Below are 21,326 nucleotides of genomic sequence, written 5' to 3' on the forward strand. Positions count from 1 at the left end.
GCGGTGCACCGGCTTCTCGTTGTGGTGGCTTTTCTTGCTGCAGAGCACGGGCTCTAGGTGCACTGGCTTCAGTAGTTGTGGCATATGGGCTTCAGTAGTTGTGGTTCATGGGCTCTAGAGCGCAGGCTCAGTAGTTGTGACGCATGGGCTTAGTTGCTGCACGGAATGTGGGATCTTCCTGGACCAGGGCTCGAACCTGTGTCTCCTGCATTGGCAGATGGATTCTTAACCACTGTGCCACCGGGGAAGCCCTGGAATTACAATTATTAATTGACAGTTCTTTCTTTCAGAACTTTGAATATTTCATCCCACTGCCATGTGGCCTCCATGGTTTCTTCTAAGGAATGTCTTCAGAGCTCAACCAGGCAGTTTTCAACTCTGCCACCTTTTCTTGTTGTGCATACCCTGAAAGTCAGCCAGAAGTGAGAGCTTAAGGCCTTTCTCTTGTCTTTTCTCTGCAAGTGCACAGTGCTTAGCATGTGTGTGGCCTTCCTTATTCCCAGGAAGGTGTCTGAGCTTTTCAGTGTTTTTATTCCTGAAAGCATAATTTCCCAGCCTTTCTAAGATTTTGGTTAGTCTCTTTTTTTCCCCCTTGTCTATCTATTATTCCAGGCAGCAAGGACTATTGCAGTACATTTGCCTGTAAATGTTTTCTACAAATGCTCCTGGGTAGTTGTTTTAGTATTGGGAGAGTTCTGAATTAGGAGAGAGAAAGCAGGTTCTTTGAGTTGGTCCTCCAGGTAGCCACCAGACAGGTCAGAACGAACAACCACAATTTCTTTTTTTAAGTTCATAAATTTATTATTTGTTAATAAATCTGGCAGTCATGGCTGTTAATTTTTCAACCATGCATATGAGACCAAGAAGCACCAGAGCTCTTCCACTGACTTGACATTGAGATCCTACAAATATTTATATCTTTTAGGAATACAGAGATGTCAAGTAACAGTTTATCAAGAAGTACAGGTCATACTGGGGATAAGGGCTATTTGGTACCACTGCTGAGCCTGGGGGCCAGGGGATGTAACATGGGTAAATAAAAATACCACAAAGTTCACTGTTCCTACTGAGATTGAGCTGTTTAAAATTTTTTTTAGAATTTTACTTTATTTTTATTACGTGTTCCCGTGTTTGTTGCAGGCTTTTGGTTAGTTTCTAGAGTTCTGAAAAAGTTGATTTTTGACAGTTTTTGCCAGCTTTTGTGTTGCTTTTATGGAGGGACAGACTTTTGGTATACCTTACTCTACCATCTTCGTTGATACAATTCCTCTTTTGGAGGTTTTAAGTGAAGTTTCTTTCTTTTTGTTTTAATTTAAAAATGTTTTAAATTGAAGTATAGTTGATTTACAGTGGTTCAGCATAGTGATTCAGTTGTATAATATGTGTGTATGTGTATATATATATATTCTTTTTCAAATTCTTTTCCATTATAGGTTATTACAAGATGTTGAGTATAGTTCCCTGTGCTATACAATAGGTCCTTGTTGTTTATTTTATATATAGTAGTGCGTATCTGTTAATCCTAAATTCCTAATTTATCCCCCCCTTTCCCCTTTGGGAACCATAAGTTTGTTTTCTATCTCTGTGAGTCTATTTCTGTCTTGTAGATAAGTTCATTTGTATCATATTTTTGATTCCATATGTAAATGATATCATGATATTTGTCTTTCTTTGTCTGACTTAAAAGTGAAGTTTATGTCTATGAGAAGGTAAGAAATCATTTGATAATTCAGTGTCGGAGCAGGGAGTGGAGGTAGTTTGTTACATTGATAATGCTCATTTTTAAAACATTTTAAAAATGTTTTATGAAATTAATTCATTTTGACATAGTTTGTGATTTCTATAGTCCATTCTTGAAGTATTGCAGTTTCTTAAATTCTTTTTTTTTGAATTTTTTCAAGCTTTTAATTAATTAATTTATTTTTGCTGTGTTGGGTCTTCGTTTCTGTGTGAGGGCTTTCTCTAGTTGTGGCAAGCGGGGGCCACTCTTCATCGTGGTGCGCGGGCCTCTCACTATCGCGGCCTCTCTTGTTGCGGAGCACAGGCTCCAGACGCGCAGGCTCAGTAGTTGGGGCTCATGGGCCTAGTTGCTCCGCGGCATGTGGGATCCTCCCAGACCAGGGCTTGAACCTGTGTTCCCTGCATTAGCAGGCAGATTCTCAACCACTGCGCCACCAGGGAAGCCCCCTCTTAAATTCTTTTGAAAAAATAATGATATATATATCTCAAAGGACCAAGCAAAACAATAGAGACATTTATTTAGGGAAAAAAGGGAAAAGATCACATAAAGTCATCCTCTGTTATCATCTTCCAGCAATGAATATTATCAATAATTCTATCCAGAATTTTTTATCTCAACATACAAACACATGCAGACATACTTTTATGTGTGGTTAACCCACCACTTCCTGCCATTACATGGAACCATGTTACAATGCAACTACATACATTTTTACCATATTTCAGCATATCCTTTCATATCAGTAGGTTCATCTAACTTCATTCTTCTTAATATCTGAATAGTTTTGCATCAAGTCAATGTGTCAGAATTTATTCAATGATGAGATTTTCTCAGGTTTAGGCTATTTTAAATAATGCTGCAAACACTGTCTTTGTGTAAGTATTCTTGCAGGCTCGTGTGAAAATTCTTTTCAGATAGATTCCTAGAAGATGAGTTAGAGTCTGAGAGGTCTTGCTAATCTGAGAGGTTAAAAGAGTCATACATTGTTTTAGTTTGAATTTCCCTTTTTACTGGTGAGGCTTAAGAGTCTTTTCATGTTTATGGGTCATTTCTAAATATAACACCTGCATTTTTTCCTCAACCATTTCAGTGTATCTCACAGGAATCTGTACATAACATTGTTATAGCACTCATTATGTTAAATTATAATTACTGGTTTACTTGTCTCACAACTAGACTCTGAATTCTTTGAGTGTAAAGATAGTGCCTGTATCTTCAGTTCCTAGCAAAGAACCTTGTATCTGTTAAGCTTTAAATATTAGGTGTAATTGATTTTCACTATAGTCATCTGTGGTAGATTGGGCAGGGATAATTATACTTGCCTTTTAAAGAGGGAAGTGAAGCTCAGAGAAGTTATATATATCTTTTTCCTAAAAACATGAAACAAATAAGTGATTTCGCCAGAATTGGAATTGATATTTTAAAAATTTCATGTCCTACTTCTAGTACCTTAAATGAAAAACTTTGAAAATGAGGTTAAAGAGATTTAAAAATAAAAGTAAATTCAAGGAAAGTGAACCCTATGGAGTCAGACTTCGATGCAGTCTCAGATGAATGGCTGTGTAAAGCCTATTCAGGTAATTCTTATGGATAAAAACCTTGGAAAACCAACTTAATTAGTGAATTAGGTTATTATCAAACTGCTGCAACCGCCTTCCTTGCCATTGCTTGGACTTGCCAGGTTCAGTCCTACCTCAGGACCTTTTCACAGACTGTTCATCTGCCTGAATCACTCTCCAGAGATATCCACACAACTGTCACTTACCTCCTACAAGTCTGCTCATGTCTTGCTTGGAATTAAACCTATCCTTTTAATATGATCTACCCACCACATATGAAATTGCTCCTTCTTCAGTAGTTCCTATTCCATGCTCTGTTTTTCCATTCTCTTTTTCTGTTTCCAAGAGCATTTCTCTTCTAACTTCCTTATATCATTTGTTTACTTATATTGATCAACTTTTTAATTTGTTTCCTGGCCCCATTAGAATATAAACTATGAGGACACTGGGATTTTAATTTTCTGTTTTGTTCATTGATGTTTTAAAACAGCTAAGATACTTCCTAGGTAGCTAGTGCATGACTGCTACAGAATAGGCAATTAATAAATATATGCTGATTTTATAGATTTTCTAGAGAACAGCTTTAAAATGAAGCTTGAAGACCAGCTAGGCCTAATCTGAGACCTAAATAGTCAAAGTCCCAGCAACATTATAGCTCATTTTTTTGTAGACCTAGGAACTGCAAAGTAAAAATCCAGTCTTAACTTTGAAGGACATTAGGTTTATTAGCAAGGTGGTTCTCAGCTGCAGTAGCAATGGCTAGAAAAGGAGCCCATTGACTTGAAAGATGACTGAAATTAAAAGTATACCTGGAAAATACAAAGGTAACCAATTGACATGAGACTCTGTCAGTATCTCAACTGTATATGACTATTGCTTGAAATTCCTTTATATTCTTCTTACGGTTAAATAGTGCACATACGCTGATTGTTTTTACTAGTCTGTAGTGGACAGGTGGGAGGATAGTATAAAACAAGGGAAGTTCTGGAGAAGAACTGGTTCCTTCATGTTACATTTATTGGAATGAATGCCCATAGAATTTTTTTCTTTATCTGCTCTTTTCTCCAGGAACACTGATTATTTTCTGTCATCCATATCAGTGTCCTTTTCTAAAATCATTTTATACTTTTTCAAAAGTTTCATCTTATGTGACTTTCTGAATTTTATCTACGATGTTCTTAATTGTATTTTATGTTTTTAATTTCTAAATATTTGAGGATTTTGCAGATACCTTTCTTTTATTAGTTTACAGTTTAATTCCATTGTGATCAGCACATATACTCTGATTTCAGTCCTTTTAATTTTATTGAGACTTGTTTTTGTAAATGTAAATTGGTGCAGCCACTGTGGAAAACAGTGTGGAGATTTCTCAAAAGGCTAAAACTACCATATGACCCAGCAGTTCCACTCCTGGGTATATGTCCAAAAAAATAAAAACACTAATATGAAAAGATATGTGCACCCCAGTGTTCATAAGCAGCATTATTTACAGTCACCAAGATATGGAAACAATGTAAGTGTCCATCTACGGAGGAATGGATAAAGAAAATGTGCGTATACACACACACACACACACACACACACACACACACACACACGCACACACTGGAATACTATTCAGCTGTAAAAAAGAATGAAATTTTGCCATTTGCAGCAACATGGATCAACTTGGAGGACATTATGCTAAGTGAAGTAAGTCAGACAAAGACAAATACTGTATGATATCATTTATATGTGGAATCTAAAAAATACAACAAACTAGTGAATATAACAGAAAAGAAGTGGACTCACAGATATAGAGAACAAAGTAGTGGTCACCAGTGGGGAGAGGGGGAGGTACAAACTGTTGGATGTAAAATAGGTTCAAGGATGTATTGTGCAGCATGGGGAATATAGCCAATATTTTGTAATAATTGTAACTGGAATTTAACCTTTCAAAAGTGTATAAAAAAATTTAAAAAAGGGAATAAGGCAGATCTGTTAGTAAATCCTATTTTAAGTGTTAATTAGTACTATTTTCACTGTTATTTTTGATGATTGACTTGATTTAAAAAGTGTAATGCTTGAGCTGAATATATGTGTATGAATGTGTGTGGACATTATTTTAGTTTGTATTTTTATTTTTTATTATTGTTAGAGGTTCTGAAATAGTGAAACATTTAAAGTTAGTAGAATTGTGTATCTCTTTGATTTAATTCTAATTAAAATAATTTCTGTGTATACCTTTTCTTCCCTTGCATCCTAATTTACTTTATATGGTGTTGTTTATAAATGTTATTTAATATATTGTTTGTTATGCTTTGTATTTTCTTATGCAGGACCAAAAGATCTCAGATTGCTATAACTGAAGGTATATTTGAACTTCCAAATCTCACAGTTCAAGCTACAAGAGCACAGACACTTCTGCTGCAAGCAATTTATCAAAGTTGGTCTCATATTGGAAATGTCAGCTCTTCAGCAGTGAATGAAGCTTTGATGAATGAAGTTTTCCAAACTATAGGTAAGAACACACTCTTCTTGACAAGTGTATGGAAAACTCTTATTAGAGGTGACTAATATTTTATCATTCAAATTCATGTGTATAGTATGATCAACTTAAATTGTAGTGTATTTCTATGAAAGCAGATTTTTATAGCGCCTGTGTAAAATCCAAGATATGAGTTAAGCCATTCAGTTTTGTTCTCTGCCACCAACTTGTGGATATATTTTGTAGTTGCAAGAGATTATTTTTCACCAGCTCCTTGTACAATTCATCCTTTGGCCTTACTTGGATAACTTTTGAGGGGATCAGTCTGTATGTTTGAAATGATAACCAAGTCAAGTATAAATACAATATGTTTGATTATGCTGGTAGAGTGGAATAAAATTCTTAATTATAGTACTTTAGCAATTCATAAGCAAGTTAATTTTTTTAATGTGGAAAATATTAGTCTTACACCCTGAATGAATGAATTAACTATGGAAAATTAAAAATCTGCTTTGATGCCAGTTTATTATCTTCATCTTATCAATCACTTTGTAGATAAACAAGAAAAATTGCAGAAGGCTTGCTTCTTTTAGTTGTTTCAGCTCAAAATAATGTTACTTTTGCAGTGACACAAAAAGGATATATTTTTATTAAGTGCAATCATGCTTAAAATGATAACATTATTTTTATCTTATACCTCATTTGTTTATTAAAATAAAACTGGTTTTGTTGTTATATGATGCTTTCTAAGGTTTTAAGTTTAGACCTTACTATGGGGAATATCTTATAAATTCTTAAAAAATGCATTTTAATTAGAGCCTTTTCATTTGATATAGCCATTGCCTAATGTAAAATTGTACAGTTGTTTTGGAACAGGTTTTTAGGATTCTGTAAAGAAATGATGGGACAAATGTTTCATTTGTTTAGAAGTTCTTAACTTGGGGCTTATGAAAGGGCTTCGAATTCTGTGAATACCCTGAAATAGTATGCAGATCTTATGTGTGTATAAACATATACCCCTAAGGTCACACATATTTATGTTCTCTTTTTTAGCTGATTCTTTTATTAAATGTAGTGAGTCTATTCCTTAGAGAGTCTTTTGACACATCTATTTTTTCTTATATTAACATAGTTACAGTTAGTTTTTGTTTGGTTGGTATTTGATATAGTTCCTTTTGCATTCTTTACTTAAAATCTATGTGTTTTTATCTTTAGGTATATGTCCTGGAAATAACATATAACTAGATATTATAGATCAAGTTTTCTAATTTGCCTTTTAGCTAGTAAATTCAATCCATTTATACTTGTGACTATAGTTTCTTTTTGTCTTTGTTTCTATCATGTTACTGTTTTGTTTCCTTTTATACTGATATAGCTACACTACTTTTTAAAAAATTGCTATTATTTCTTACTTAATATCCTCTTTACACTTGGAATTTGTATACTCCTATTGAATTATTATTTTTTAAATTTTTTAATTTAATTTTTTTATACAGCAGGTTCTTATTAGTCATCCATTTTATACACATCAGTGTATACATGTGAACCCCAATTGCCCAATGCATCACCCCCCCACCCCCCCGCAGCTTTCCACCCTTGGTGTCCATACGTGTGTTGTCTACATCTGTGTCTCAACTTCTGCCCTGCAAACCGGTTCATCTGTACCATTTTTCTAGTTTCCACATATATGCGTTAATATATGATATTTCTTTTTCTCTTTCTGACTTACTTCACTCTGTATGACAGTCTCTAGATTCATCCACGTCTCAACAAATGACCCAATTTTGTTCCTTTATATGGCTGAGTAATATTCCATTCTATACATGTACCACATCTTCTTTATCCATTCGTCTGTCAATGGGCATTTAGGTTGCTTGCATGACCTGGCTATTGTAAATAGTGCTGCAATGAACACTGGGGTGCGTGTCTTTTTGAATTACGGTTTTCTCTAGGTATATGCCCAGTACTGGGATTGCTGGATCATATGGGAATTCTATTTTGAGTTTTTTAAGGAACCTCCACACTGTTCTCCATAGTGGCTGTATCAATTTACATTCCCACCAACACTGTAAAGAGGGTTCCCTTTTCTCCACACCCTCTCCAACACTTGCTGTTTGTAGGTTTTCTGATGATGCCCATTCTAAATGGTGTGAGATGATACCTCATTGTAGTTTTGATTTGCATTTCTCTAATAATTAGTGATGTTGAGCAGCTTTGCATGTGCTTCTTGGCCATCTGTATGTCTTCTTTGGAGAAATGTCTATTTAGATCTTGTGCCCATTTTTGGATTGGGTTGTTTGTTTTTTTAATACTGAGCTGCATGAGCTGTTTATATATTTTGGAGATTAATCCTTTGTCCATTGATTCGTTTGCAAATATTTTGTCCCATTCTGAGGGTTGTCTTTTTGTCTTGTTTATGGTTTCCTTTGCTGTGCAAAAGCTTTGAAGTCTCATTAGGTCCCATTTGTTTATTTTTGTTTTTATTTCCATTACACTAGGAGGTGGATCAAAAAAGATCTTGCTGTGATTTATGTCATCGAGTTTTCTTCCTATGTTTTCTTCCAAGAGTTTTATAGTGTCCAGTCTTACATTTAGCTCTCTAATACATTTTGAGTTTATTTTTGTGTAAGGAAGTGTTCCAATTTCATTCTTTTACATGTAACTGTCCAGTTTTCCCAGCACCACTTATTGAAGAGACTGTCTTTTCTCCATTGTATATCCTTGCCTCCTTTGTCATAGATTAGTTGACCATAGATGTGTGGGTTTATATCTAGGCTTTCTATCTTGTTCCATTAATCTATGTTTCTGTTTTTGTGCCAGTACCATATTGTCTTGATTACTGTAGCTTTATAGTACAGTCTGAAGTCAGGGAGTGTGATTCCTCCAGCTGCGTTTTTTGCCCTCAAGAGTGCTTTGGCTATTCGGGGTCTTCTGTGTCTCCATACAAATTTTAAGATTTTTTGTTCTAGTTCCGTAAAAAATGCCATTCGTAATTTGATAGGGATTGCATTGAGTCTGTAGATTGCTTTAGGTAGTATAGTCATGTTCACAGTATTGATTCTTCCAATCCAAGAAGATGGTATATCTCTCCATCTGTTGGTATCATCTTTAATTTCTTTCATCAGTGTCTTGTAGTTTTCTGCATACAGGACTTTTGTCTCCCTAGGTAGGTTTATTCCTAGGTATTTAAATTATTATTGTTGCCATGGTAAATGGGAGTGTTTCCTTAGTTTCTCTTTCAGATTTTTCATCATCAGTGTATAGAAATGCAAGAGATTTCTGTGCATTAATTTTGTATCCTGCAACTTTACCAAATTCATTGATTAGCTCTCGTAGTTTTCTGGTGGCATTATTAGGATTCTCTATGTATAGTATCATGTCATCTGTAAACAGTGACAGTTTTACTTCTTCTTTTCCAATTTGTATTTGTTTTATTTCTTTTTCTTCTCTGATTGCTGTGGCTATTCCAAAACTATGTTGAATAATAGTGGCGAGAGTGAACATCCTTGTCTTGTTCCTGATCTTAGAGCAAATGCTTTCAGTTTTTCACCATTGAGAATGATGTTTGCTGTGGGTTTGTCATATATGGCCTTTATTATGTTGGGGTAGGATCCCTGTATGCCCACTTTCTGGAGAGTTTTTATCATAACTTGGTGCTGAATATTGTCAAAAGCTTTTTCTGCATCTCTTGAGATGATCATATGGTTTTTATTCTTCAGTTTGTTAATATGGTGTATCACATTGATTGATTTGTGTATTTTGAAGGGTCCTTGCATCCCTAGTATAAATCCCACTTGATCATGGTGTATGATTCTTTTAATGTGTTGTTGGATTCTGTTTGCTAGTATTTTGTTGAGGATTTTTGCATCTGTATTACATCAGTGATATTGGTCTGTAATTTTCTTTTTTTGTAGTAGTATCTTTGTCTGGTTTTGGTCTCATGGTGATGGTGGCCTCATAGAATGAGTTTGGGAATGTTCCTTCCTCCTCAATTTTTTGGAAGAGTTTGAGAAGGATGGGTGTTAGCTCTTCTCTAAATGTTTGATAGAATTCCCCTGTGAAGCCATCTGGTCCTGGACTTTTGCTTGTTCGGAGATTTTCAGTCACAGTTTCAATTTCATTCCTTGTGATTGGTCTGTTCGTATTTTCTATTTCTTCCTGGTTCAGTCTTGGAAGGCTATACCTTTCTAATAATTTGTCCATTTCTTCCAGGTTGTCCATTTTATTGGCATAGAGTTGCTTGTAGTAGTCTATTAGGATGCTTTGTATTTCTGTGGTGTCTGTTGTAACTTCTCCTTTTTCATTTCTCATTTTATTGATTTGAGTCCTCTCCCTCTTTTTCTTGATGAGTCTGGCTAATGGTTTATCAATTTTGTTAATCTTCTCAAAGAACCAGGTTTTAGTTTTATTCATATTTGCTATTGTTTTCTTTGTTTGTATTTCATTTATTTCTGCTCTGATCTTTATGATTTCTTTCCTTCTGCTAACTTTGGGTTTTGTTTGTTCTTCTTTCTCTAGTTCCTTTAGGTGTAAGGTTAGATTGTTTATTTGAGATTTTTCTTGTTTCTTGAGATAGGGTTGTATAGCTGTAAACTTCCCTCTTAGAAAAGCTTTTGCTGCATCCCATAGGTTTTGGGTCATCGTGTTTACATTGTCATTGTCCCTAGGTAATTTTTGATTTCCTCTTTGATTTCTTTAGTGAACTCTTGGTTATTTAGTAACGTATTGTTTAGCCTGCATGTGTTTGTGTTTTTTACGTTTTTTTCCCCTGTAATTCATTTCTAATCTCATAGCATTGTGGTCAGAAAAGATGCTTGATATGATTTCAGTTTTCTTAAATTTACTGTGGCTTGTTTTGTGAGCCAAGATGTGATCTATCCTGGAGGATGTTCCGTGCGCACTTGAGAAGAAAGTGTAATCTGCTGTTTTTAGATGGAATGTTCTGTAAATATCAATTAAACCTATGTGGTCTATTGTGTCACTTTAAGCTTCTGTTTCCTTATTTATTTTCATTTTGGATGATCTGTCTATTGGTGTAACTGAGGTGTTAAAGTCCCCCACTATTATTGAGTTACTGTCGATTTCCTGTTTTATAGCTGTTAGCAGTTGCCTTATGTATTGAGGTGCTCCTATGTTGGGTGCATATATATTTATAATTGCTGTATGTTCCTCTTGGATCAATCCCTTGATCATTATGTAGTGTCCTTCCTTGTCTCTGGTAACATTCTTTATTTTATTATTTATTTTTTTGCGGTACTCGGGACTCTCACTGCTGTGGCCTCTCCCGTTGCGGAGCACAGGCTCCGGATGCGCAGGCTCAGTGGCCATGGCCCACGGGCCCCGTCGCTCTGCGGCATGTGGGATCCTCCTTGACCGGGGCACGAACCCACGTCCTCTGCATCGGCAGGCGGACTCCCAACCACTGCGCCACCAGGGAAGCCCACATTCTTTATTTTAAAGTCTATTTTATCTGATATGAGTATTGCTCTTCCAGCTTTCTTTTTTTTTTTTTTTTTTTTTTTTTTTGGGGTACGCGGGCCTCTCACTGCTGTGACCTCTCCTGTTGTGGAGCACTGGCTCTGGACGTGCAGCATCAGCGGCCATGGCTCACGGGATCCAGCCGCTCCGCGGCACGTGGGAACTTCCCGGACCGGGGCATGAACCCGTGTCCCCTGCATCAGTAGGTGGACTCTCAACCACTGTGCAACCAGGGAAGCCCATTCCAGCTTTCTTTTGATTTCCATTTGCATGGAATATCTTTTTCCATCTCCTCACTTTCAGTGTGTATATGTCCCTAGTTCTGAATTGGGTCTCTTGTAGAGAGCATATATATGACTCTTATATTTGTATCCATTCAGCAAGCCTGTGTCTTTTGTTTGGAGCATTTAATCCATTCACGTTTAAGGTAATTATCGATATGTATATTCCTATGACCATTTTCTTAATTTTTTTGGTTTTTTTTTTTTTTAATAGGTCCTTTTCTTCTCTGTGTTTCCCAGTTAGAGAAGTTCCTTAATCATTTGTTGTAGAGCTGGTTTGGTGGTGCTGAATTCTCTTAGCTTTTGCTTGTCTGTAAAGCTTTTGATTTCTCCATCTAATCTGAATGAGATCCTTGCCAGGTAAAGTAATCTTGGTTGTAGGTTCTTCCCTTCATCACTTTAAGTATATCATGCCACTCCCTTCTGGCTTGTTGAGTTTCTGCTGAGAAATCAGTTGTTAACCTTATGGGAGCTCCCTTGTATGTTATTTGTCAGTTTTCCCTTGCTGCTTTTAATAATTTTTCTTTGTCTTTAATTTTTGCCAGTTTGATTACTATGTGTCTCGGCATGTTTCTGCTTGGGTTTATCCTGTATGGGACTCTCTGCTCTTCCTGGACTTGGATGGCTATTTCCTTTCCCACATTATGGAATTTTTCGACTATAATGTCTTGAAATATTTTGTCCAGTCCTTTTTTCTCTTTTCTCCTTCTGGACCCCTATAATGCAAATGTTGTTGCGTTTAATTTTGTCCCAGAGGTCTCTTAGGCTGTCTTCATTTCTTTTTATTCTTGTTTCTTTGTTCTGTTCCACAGCAGTGAATTCCACCATTCTCTCTTCCAGGTCACGTATCCGTTCTTCTGCCTCAGTTATTCTGCTTTTTTTTTTGCCGTACGCAGGCCTCTCACTGCTGTGGCCTCTCCTGTTGCAGAGCACAGGCTCTGGATGCACAGGCTCAGCGGCCATGGCCCACGGGCTCAGCCGCTCCGCGACATGTGGGATCCTCCCAGACCGGGGCACGAACGAGTGTCCCCTGCGTCGGCAGGCGGCCTCTCAACCACTGCGCAACCAGGGAAGCCCAGTTATTCTGCTTTTTATTCCTTCTGGTATAGTTTTCATTTCAGTTATTGTATTGTTCATCTCTGTTTGTTTGTTCTTTAATTCTTCTAGGTCTTTGTTAAACATTTCTTGCATCTTCTCGATCTTTGCGTCCATTCTTTTTCCGAGGTCCTGGATCATCTTTCTGTATCATTATTCTGAATTCTTTTTCTGGAAGTTTGCCTATGTCCCCTTCATTTAGTTGTTTTTCTGGGGTTTTATGTTGTTCCTTCACCTGGTACATAGCCGTCTGCCTGTTCATCTTGTCTATCTTTCTGTGAATGTGGTTTTTGTTCCACAGGCTGCAGGATTGTAGTTCTTCTTGCTTCTGTTGTCTACCGTCTAGTGGATGAGGCTATTCCTATTGAATTATTATTATTATTATTTTTTTAACATCTTTATTGGGGTATAATTGCTTTAAAATGGTGTGTTAGTTTCTGCTTTATAACAAAGTGAATCAGTTATACATATACATATGTTCCCATATCTCTTCCCTCTTGCGTCTCCCTCCCTCTCACCCTCCCTATCCCACCCCTCCAGACGGTCACAAAGCACTGAGCCAATATCCCTGTGCCACGCGGCTGCTTCCCACTAGCTATCTACCTTATGTTTGTTAGTGTGTATATGTCCATGACTCTCTCTCGCCCTGTCACAGCTCACCCTTTCCCCTCCCCATATCCTCAAATCCATTCTCCAGTAGGTCTGTGTCTTTATTCCTGTCTTACCCCTAGGTTCTTCATGACATTTTTTTTTCTTCTTAAATTCCATATATATGTGTTAGAATTATTAACTTAAATAACTGATGCTGCTTTGGAAAGCAATTTGTTAGTTCTTGAACAAGTTAAATGTAGAATTATTATATAACCCAGCAATTTTACTCCTATAAATACACCCAAGAATTGAAAACATATATCTACATAACATCTTGTACATGAATTCGTAACATTATTTTTTCCTTTTTGCATGCAAAAATATTTATTTATTTATTTTTATTTAAAAAATTATTTTAATTTTCGGTCATGCCACGTGGCTTGTGGGATCTTAGTTCCCCAACCAGGGATCAAACCCACGCCCCCTGCTTTGGAAGTACTGGACCACCAAGGAAGTCCCAAAAGTATATTTTTTTAATAATAATTTTATATATTTAAGGTATGCAACAATTTAAGAATGTTTTCATATACATGGTGAAATTATTACCACGGTCAAGCTAACTAACATATATATCTCCTCACATAGTTACATTGTTTTCCTGTGGTGAGAGTACCTGAAATTTACTCTTAACAAATTTCCAGTATATGGTACAGTAGTAAGTAAAATCATCATGCTGTACATTAGATTTCTAGAACTTATCCTACATAACTGCAATTTTGTACCCTTTGACCAACATATCTCATTTCTCCCACTTCCTGGCCCTGGTAAACAGTATTCTGGCCTCTGCTTCTATGAATTTGACTTTTTAGAGTCCACATATAAAGGATTTCACATAGCATTATTTTCAATAGCCAAAAGGTGGATACAACCCAAATATCTTTTAACCGATGAATGGATAGACAAAATGTGTTATATCTTTACGATGGAATATTATTCAGACATAAAAAGGAATGAGGTACTGATAACATGCTGTGGATGAACCTTGAAAACATTATGCTAAGTAGAAGAAGCCAGATGCAAAAAGTCTCATATTTTGATTCTAGTTTTATGAAATGCTTAGCATATACAAATACACAGATACAGAAAGTAGATTAGTGTTTGCCAGAGTCTGGGGAAAAGGAGGAATGGGGAATGACTGCGTGAGTTTCTTTCAGATTGATGAAAATGTTCTCGAATTAGTTAGTAGTGACGTTTTCATACTTGTGAATATGCTAAATTGTACTTAATTGTACACTTTAAAAGGGTGAATTTTATGTTATATGAATTTTATCTCATTTAAAAAAATGTTTTAAATTGATGAATATTTAATTGGACTAAATTATGTGTTGTGGTCTGAATGTGTCCCGCCAAAATTCATATGTTGAAATTCTAATGCCCAATGTGATAGTGTTAGGAACTGGGGGGGCCTTTGGGAGTTGATTAGATCACGAGGGTGGAGTCCTCACACATGAGATTAATGTCCTTATTAAAAGAGGCCACAGAAGAACTCCGTTGATCCTTCTGCCATCTGAGGACACAATGAGAATTTAGTAGTCTGCAGCAGGAGGAGGTTCTCACCAGAACCTGACCATGCTGGCACCCTGATTTTGGACTTTCAGCCTCCAGAATTGAGAGAAATAAACTTCTCTTGTTTATATGCTACTCAGTCTGTGGCATTTAGGTATAGCAGCCCTAATAGGCTAAAGCATTATGTTATTGCCATTGTTATGGCTGTTATTTTATGTGGAGTTACTGTACAAAAGCTTTTCTTTCAGATCCTCACCCATAATGCCTATAGTGAAGCCTTCATTGGCAATAGCATTTTTCACTGTTGGAAATTATCTAATTCATGTTTTTGTCAGGTTTCTGTTTTCTGTGATATTCTCTCCAGAGTTTTTGTTTCTTTGTCTTTTTTTTTTTGGTTTACTGTCTCACAGTATTAATCTTCCTTTATTTAAAATTTTTTTTTGTCAACTGGCTTAGATAGCCTAAAAATTCATATTAAATTTTGATGGTGCTTAGTTTATAATTTTTATTCTGACAAACTAATTCCATATTTCCTTCTTTGAATTTATCAAATGGACTGTGTTATGCAAAAACATTTTTTAAAAACTTTCTTACTCTGAAAATATTCTGTCCTAATAGAATGCTGGCATAGGTCTTAAAAAATGGAAAAGACAAGTAATCACAGATTAAGTGATTAATAACCTGATATTCTGACATTGAGAAATCTAAAATTAGTAGAACAAATTTTTTGGAGATTAAGGGAGTTGAGGAAAGTGGAACAATGTTAGGAAGATTCATCTCTTTGACAAGGAATCTTATTTTTATCAAATGAAGCAGCTATAAAATTTATCATAGATGAATTACAAGAATCAGCTAAAATATTTTTAAAAAGGTAGATTTCCAAGTGTCTAGTTTTCTTATGTCTTTTTTTGCCCCCCCCCAATCTTATTCTGTTTGTTTTAGTCTTAGTACAGTGCTTGCTTATATTGTCCTCTAAATTTTCTGTCTTAAGATCCAGGAAATATATATTTAAGGTATAAGGTTGTTAGCATTTTATTATCTTACATATGTGGGCGGTCAGTAGACAACCCTCAGCAGTGTTAAGCTTTGTTTAATGTGTTTGGTTTAACCAGTGATCCTTTGCTTTACATTGCAACTAGTTCTCATTTACTATACTAATGGAGTGATTATGCAGGCTATGTATGTTTTTAGACTTCTCAGACTTATATTCTGATAATGTTTGGAAGAAGAAACATTCTTCTGTTTTACAGCTGACTCTAAGCTAAGCACTTGTCTTCAATGTTTCTGCCTCACCTTCCATCATAATCTTTTGCCCCAGCCTACCTTCCTACTTCTTGCTATCTTGTTATTGATAGTTACTAACGCATAGCATCCAGTTTTCTCCTGTCCATGATTCTAGTGGCTTTTCCCTCTGTCTCTATTGAGCATAATCCTGACTTGATAGAATTCTCCTATATTATCCTTTTTTCTTTAATAGCTGTTTCTTTAACACAAGTCAACACAGTTTTTTCATTTGGATTAAACACTGTGGTATAGTCTGTGTGTTCCTTAAAAATTACATTCTCTTCTACATTCATGCCTTTGCCCAGGTTTACCTCTCTACCATATGCCAGAAATGCTTTAACTTGGTTTCTCTTCTCCTTCCCATTCCTTCTGTTCAGTCTTTTTTTCAAAACATCTTTATTGAGATATAATTCATCTACCATATGATTCACTTTTTTTTGGTATGCAGTATTTGGCTTGTTGTATATTCAGAGTTCTGTATTCATCACCACAATCAATTTTACAACATTTTCACTGCCCCCAAAAGAAGTCCCACATTCTTTAGCCATCACTCCCCAAGCCTTCCATCTCCCCAAGCCATAAGCAAACACTAATCTGCTTTTTGTCTACATGGATTTGCCTATTCTGGACGTTACATGTAAATAGATCATGTAAAATACAGTCCTTTGTGACTGATTTCTTTCACTTAGGGTACTTTTTTGAAGTTCATCCATATTATAGCATATATGAGTTTCTTTTTATTGTCAAGCAGTATTCCACTGTATGTATGTACCATTTTGTTCATCCATTTGTCAGTTGATGGACATTTGGGTGGTTTCTACTTTTGATATTTATGCATGATGATGCGATGAACATCCATGTACAAGTTTTTGTGTGGACATATGCTTTTATTTCTCTTGGGTGTATTTCTAGGAGTAGAAATGCTAGGTCATATGGTAACTCTAACCTTTTGAGGAATTGCCAGGGTGTTTTCCAAGGCAGCTGTACCATTGTATATTCCCACCTGTAGTATATGAGGATTCCAGTTTTTCCCACATTTTCACCATAATGTTATTACCTGTCCTTTTGGTTCTGGTTTGTCCTAGGGGCTGTGAAGTAGTGTCTCATTGTGATTTTGATTTGCATTTCCCTCATGTCTAATGGTGTTGGCTCTTTGTATATCTTTGTGGAAAAATGTCTGTTCAAGTCCTTTGTTCATTTTTGAATTGTTTCTTTTATCTTTTTGTTTTGAGAATTCTTTATATATTCTAGATACAAGTTCCTTATCAGATACATGGTTTGTGAATGTTTTCTGCAGTTCTGTGGGTTGGCCTTTTACTTTCCTGATGGTGATCTTCTAACTTTTTCACCTGTAGCCTCAAGTACATCTTTACATTGGACCTTGTTATCATTTATCAATAGAAATGCTTTGTTTCTTCTTTGTTCCTGATCCTGCTTCTTGATCTTCATCATTACTTTTAGCCCTTTTAATTCTTTCAGCCTTTTTAATATCACAGAATCCTCACTGCTCTTGTTACTCAGCTTGATTCCTGAGGCTGGCAATTTCAGTGGTGCTACCCTTCTAGATTCATTTCTTCCTTTCTCCTTTCATCTTTGGTTTCTCTGTGCCTCTTCTGCAACATGTTCTGCTTGCAAATAAGAAACTTCTGTGTGTCCTACCCCTTCAGTCACCAGAACAACACTGTGCTCTCTGAACTGAACTGTTACTTATTTTGAGGACTTTTAGGAAAAATACATTTATAATTGAGTTCCTATCTTACCATTTCATTAAGTGCAGATTGTAAATTATTAGTTGCCTTTGAAATCAATGTCTTTGGTAACCACTAAGAGTTTGAAAAGAATAAAAGAGAATGAAGTAGAATGAATGCCGTATATTGGGTTGGCCAAGAAGTTCCTTCAGGTTTTTCCGTAAGATGTTACAAAAAACCTGAACAAACTTATTGGCCAACCCAATAGTAAGAAAAAGGATTATGTTTGTTATATCCATAAACGTGAAAGGTGTACGTTGTTAGTAAATACAATTATGCTTTAATTTTTTTCTTGGTGAGACTAGGAATTAAAATTCTATGCAATTGCTTCTTGAATGTTTGAGTCTTGGAAACTGAGAGGACATGGGAGATGCCCTGAATAACAATAGGAAAAAAATCTAGTATTTTCCCAAAGAGAGAGAACTAAAAGAATTTGATAATAAATAATTACTGACATGCGTTTGAAATTTTAAAATTCCTTAGCTAGAAAATGCATTATTGATTTTTATAATATTTTAGATGATGTGTCAGGGGAATGCACAGGGTCACTGACAAAACACATGTACACGTAAAGCATAGGACACTCCTGGAAAATTTAAAATGTGAAAAATATTCATTATGCAATCTTGAGAGCCAAAATAAAATGGTTATTGATTTCCTGATTATAATAACAATCGATTCTCAGTGAAGAGTGACCGATATCAAGTTGTGAAATAATATAATTTTATCACTCAAAGGAAGTAAGTAGTTTGATAGTGAAGTTGTATATGTGTCCTATTTATGTAGCATTTTTATATAAAGAAAACTAAGCACAAGAATAGTCTTTTATTCTTGGTTTATAGGTACAGGATTATTTCACTGTCTTACTAACCTGATTAGTTTTTTTAAAAAAAATAACTATTTAATTTTATTTTTTTCTTTTAATAACCAAAACTGTTAAATAGGTCAGCGTATGTAAAATCAAGTAACACTAGGTTGTTGGATTTCATTGGGTCGTAGAATATGCAACAAGCTCGTGCACCAGTCTTCTAAAATGTTGGAGTAATAATTGTGCTTCACAACTGAGTTACCAAATTTCGTTGCAAGCATCAAAACTACAAATGCCTTTAAGGAACAAAAGATGTTTTCCTTGATAGACTGTATTATAATATGTCACAAAAATGAAATAATTTTTCTACAGTCAAGTATTCTAATTTCTATTTTGTGGGTGAGTTTATCTAAGAGGCTTTAAGAGAATATCTATGTGAATATTGAATTATACTACATGTTCTTTAAAGCTACACTTATGACTTTTTCTTCCTCAGCTCTTCTAAAAAGAGAATAAAATTAAAAGATACTAAAATAAATAGTAAAAAAGTTCTGTGCTAATGCTTCTTAGAGATTTAATTTTGTGCACTGAACTTTATTAATCAGTATGTTACGTAGATACTGGTGTGGTGAATGTCTTTCTCAGGTAAAAGAATAATTTTACTTTTCAACTATTAAAATTACTGAATTGTAGTGTGGAAATCTGATTATATGTCTAAAGGAAGTACAGTTTGTTTCATTGAGTTTCAGTTAACTTATCTATAAAAGTGGTGTTAATATCTATTGTTTTTAATTTTATTTTTTATAACATCTTTATTGGAATAAATTGCTTTACAATGTTGTGTTAGTTTCTGCTGTATAACAAAGTAGATCAGCTATATGCATACATGTATCCCCATATCCCCTCCCTCTTGCGTCTCCCTCCCACCCTCCCTATCCCACCCATCTAGGTGGTCACAAAGCACTGAGCTGATCTCCCTGTGCCATGCAGCTGCTTCCCACAAGCTATCTATTTTACATTTGGTAGTGTATATATGTCCATGCCACTCTCTCACTTCGTCCCAGCTTACCCTTCCCCCTCCCTGCATCCTCAAGTCCATTTTCTACATCGGTGTCTTTATTCCCATCAGGCCCCTAGGTTCTTCAGAACCATTTTTTTTTTTTAGATTCCATATATATGTGATAGCATACAGTATTTGTTTTTCTCTTTCTGACTTACTATACTCTGTATGACAGTCTCTAGGTCCATCCACCTCACTGCAAATAACTCAGTTTCATTTCTTTTTATGGCTGAGTAACATTCCATTGAAACACTACATTTTAAATCAACTGTACTCCAATACAAATTAAACAACAAAAAAGAAGGTGCTAGTTACATTGCATCTGGAAAAGGTGAATGCAAAAGGCAGGTTACCTCTTGTTGTCTTTCAGCTTTAACCACATGCTAGAGAAAAGTTTTCACTGGACATGCATCTTAACCATTAGTAGCAAAAACAATGTTAGAAGCTGGAAGTACAAACTGGAATTCATGCCAGCTTATTTTGATGCAACTCTTGATACTTATTACGAAAACTCTTGATACTTATTATGAAAAGTTTAAGATAAATTCTGAAGGTATGGAGGAAAGGGAAGCCTTTTGCACGGTTGGTGGGAATGTAAATTGATACAGCCACTATGGAGAACCGTATGGAGGTTTCTTAAAAAACTAAAAATAGAACAGCCATATAACCCAGCAATCCCACTACTGGGTGTATACCTTAGGCATATACCATAATTCAAAAGGACACATGTACCCCAATGGTCATTGTAGCACTATTTACAATAGAGAGCATATGGAAACAACCTAAATGTCCAACAATAGATGAATGGATATAGAAGATGTGGTACATATATACAATGGAATATTATTTAGCCATAAACAGGAACGAAATTGGGTTACTTGTAGAGACGTGGACGGACCTAGAGTCATACAGAGTGAAGTAAGCCAGAAAGAGAAAAATATCATATATTAACACATATATGTGGAATCTAGAAAAATGGTACAGATGAACCTATTTGTAGGGCAGGAATAGAGATGTAGATGTAGAGAATGGAAATGTGGACCAAGCTGATCTCCTTGTGCTATATGGCTGCTTCCCACTAGCTATCTGTTTTACATTTGGTAGTGTATATATGTCAGTGCTACTTTCTCACTTCGTCCCAGCTTACCCTTCCCCCTCCCTGTGTCCTCAAGTCCATTCTCTATGTCTGCGTCTTTATTCCTGTCTTGCCCCTAGGTTCAGCAGAACCTTTTTGTTGTTGTTGTTTTTTTAGATTCCATATATATGTGTTAGCATACGGTATTTGTTTTTCTCTTTCTGACTTACTTCACTCTGTATGACAGACTTTAGGGCCATCCACCTCACTACAAATAAACTCAATTTCATTTCTTTTTATGGCTGAGTAATATTCCATTGTATATATGTACCACATCTTCTTTATCCATTCATCTGTTGATGGACACTTAGGTTGCTTCCATGTCCTGGCTATTGTAAATAGAGCTGCAATGAACATTGTGGTACATGTCTCTTTTTGAATTATGGTTTTCTCAGGGTATATGCCCAGTAGTGGGATTGCTGGGTCGTATGGTACTTCTATTTTTAGTTTTTTAAGGAACCTCCATACTGTTCTCCATAGTGGCTGTATCAATTTACATTCCCACCAACAGTG

General features: G+C 35.7%; 1 protein-coding gene across 14 annotated transcripts in view; it reads left to right on the forward strand.

Moving 5' to 3' along the window:
• Positions 1-21,326, forward strand: part of VPS13B (vacuolar protein sorting 13 homolog B) — an 802,268-nt gene that overhangs the window by 138,286 nt on the left and 642,656 nt on the right. For all 14 annotated transcript variants that reach the window (XM_049700204.1, XM_033438214.2, XM_049700207.1 and 11 more), the window contains exon 17: positions 5,619-5,800. In XM_049700204.1, the coding sequence (XP_049556161.1) occupies positions 5,619-5,800 (182 nt within the window). The remainder of the gene's footprint in view (positions 1-5,618; positions 5,801-21,326) is intronic.

Source organism: Orcinus orca, chromosome 17, assembly GCF_937001465.1.
Source record: "Orcinus orca chromosome 17, mOrcOrc1.1, whole genome shotgun sequence".
Taxonomy (NCBI): Eukaryota; Metazoa; Chordata; class Mammalia; order Artiodactyla; family Delphinidae; genus Orcinus; species Orcinus orca.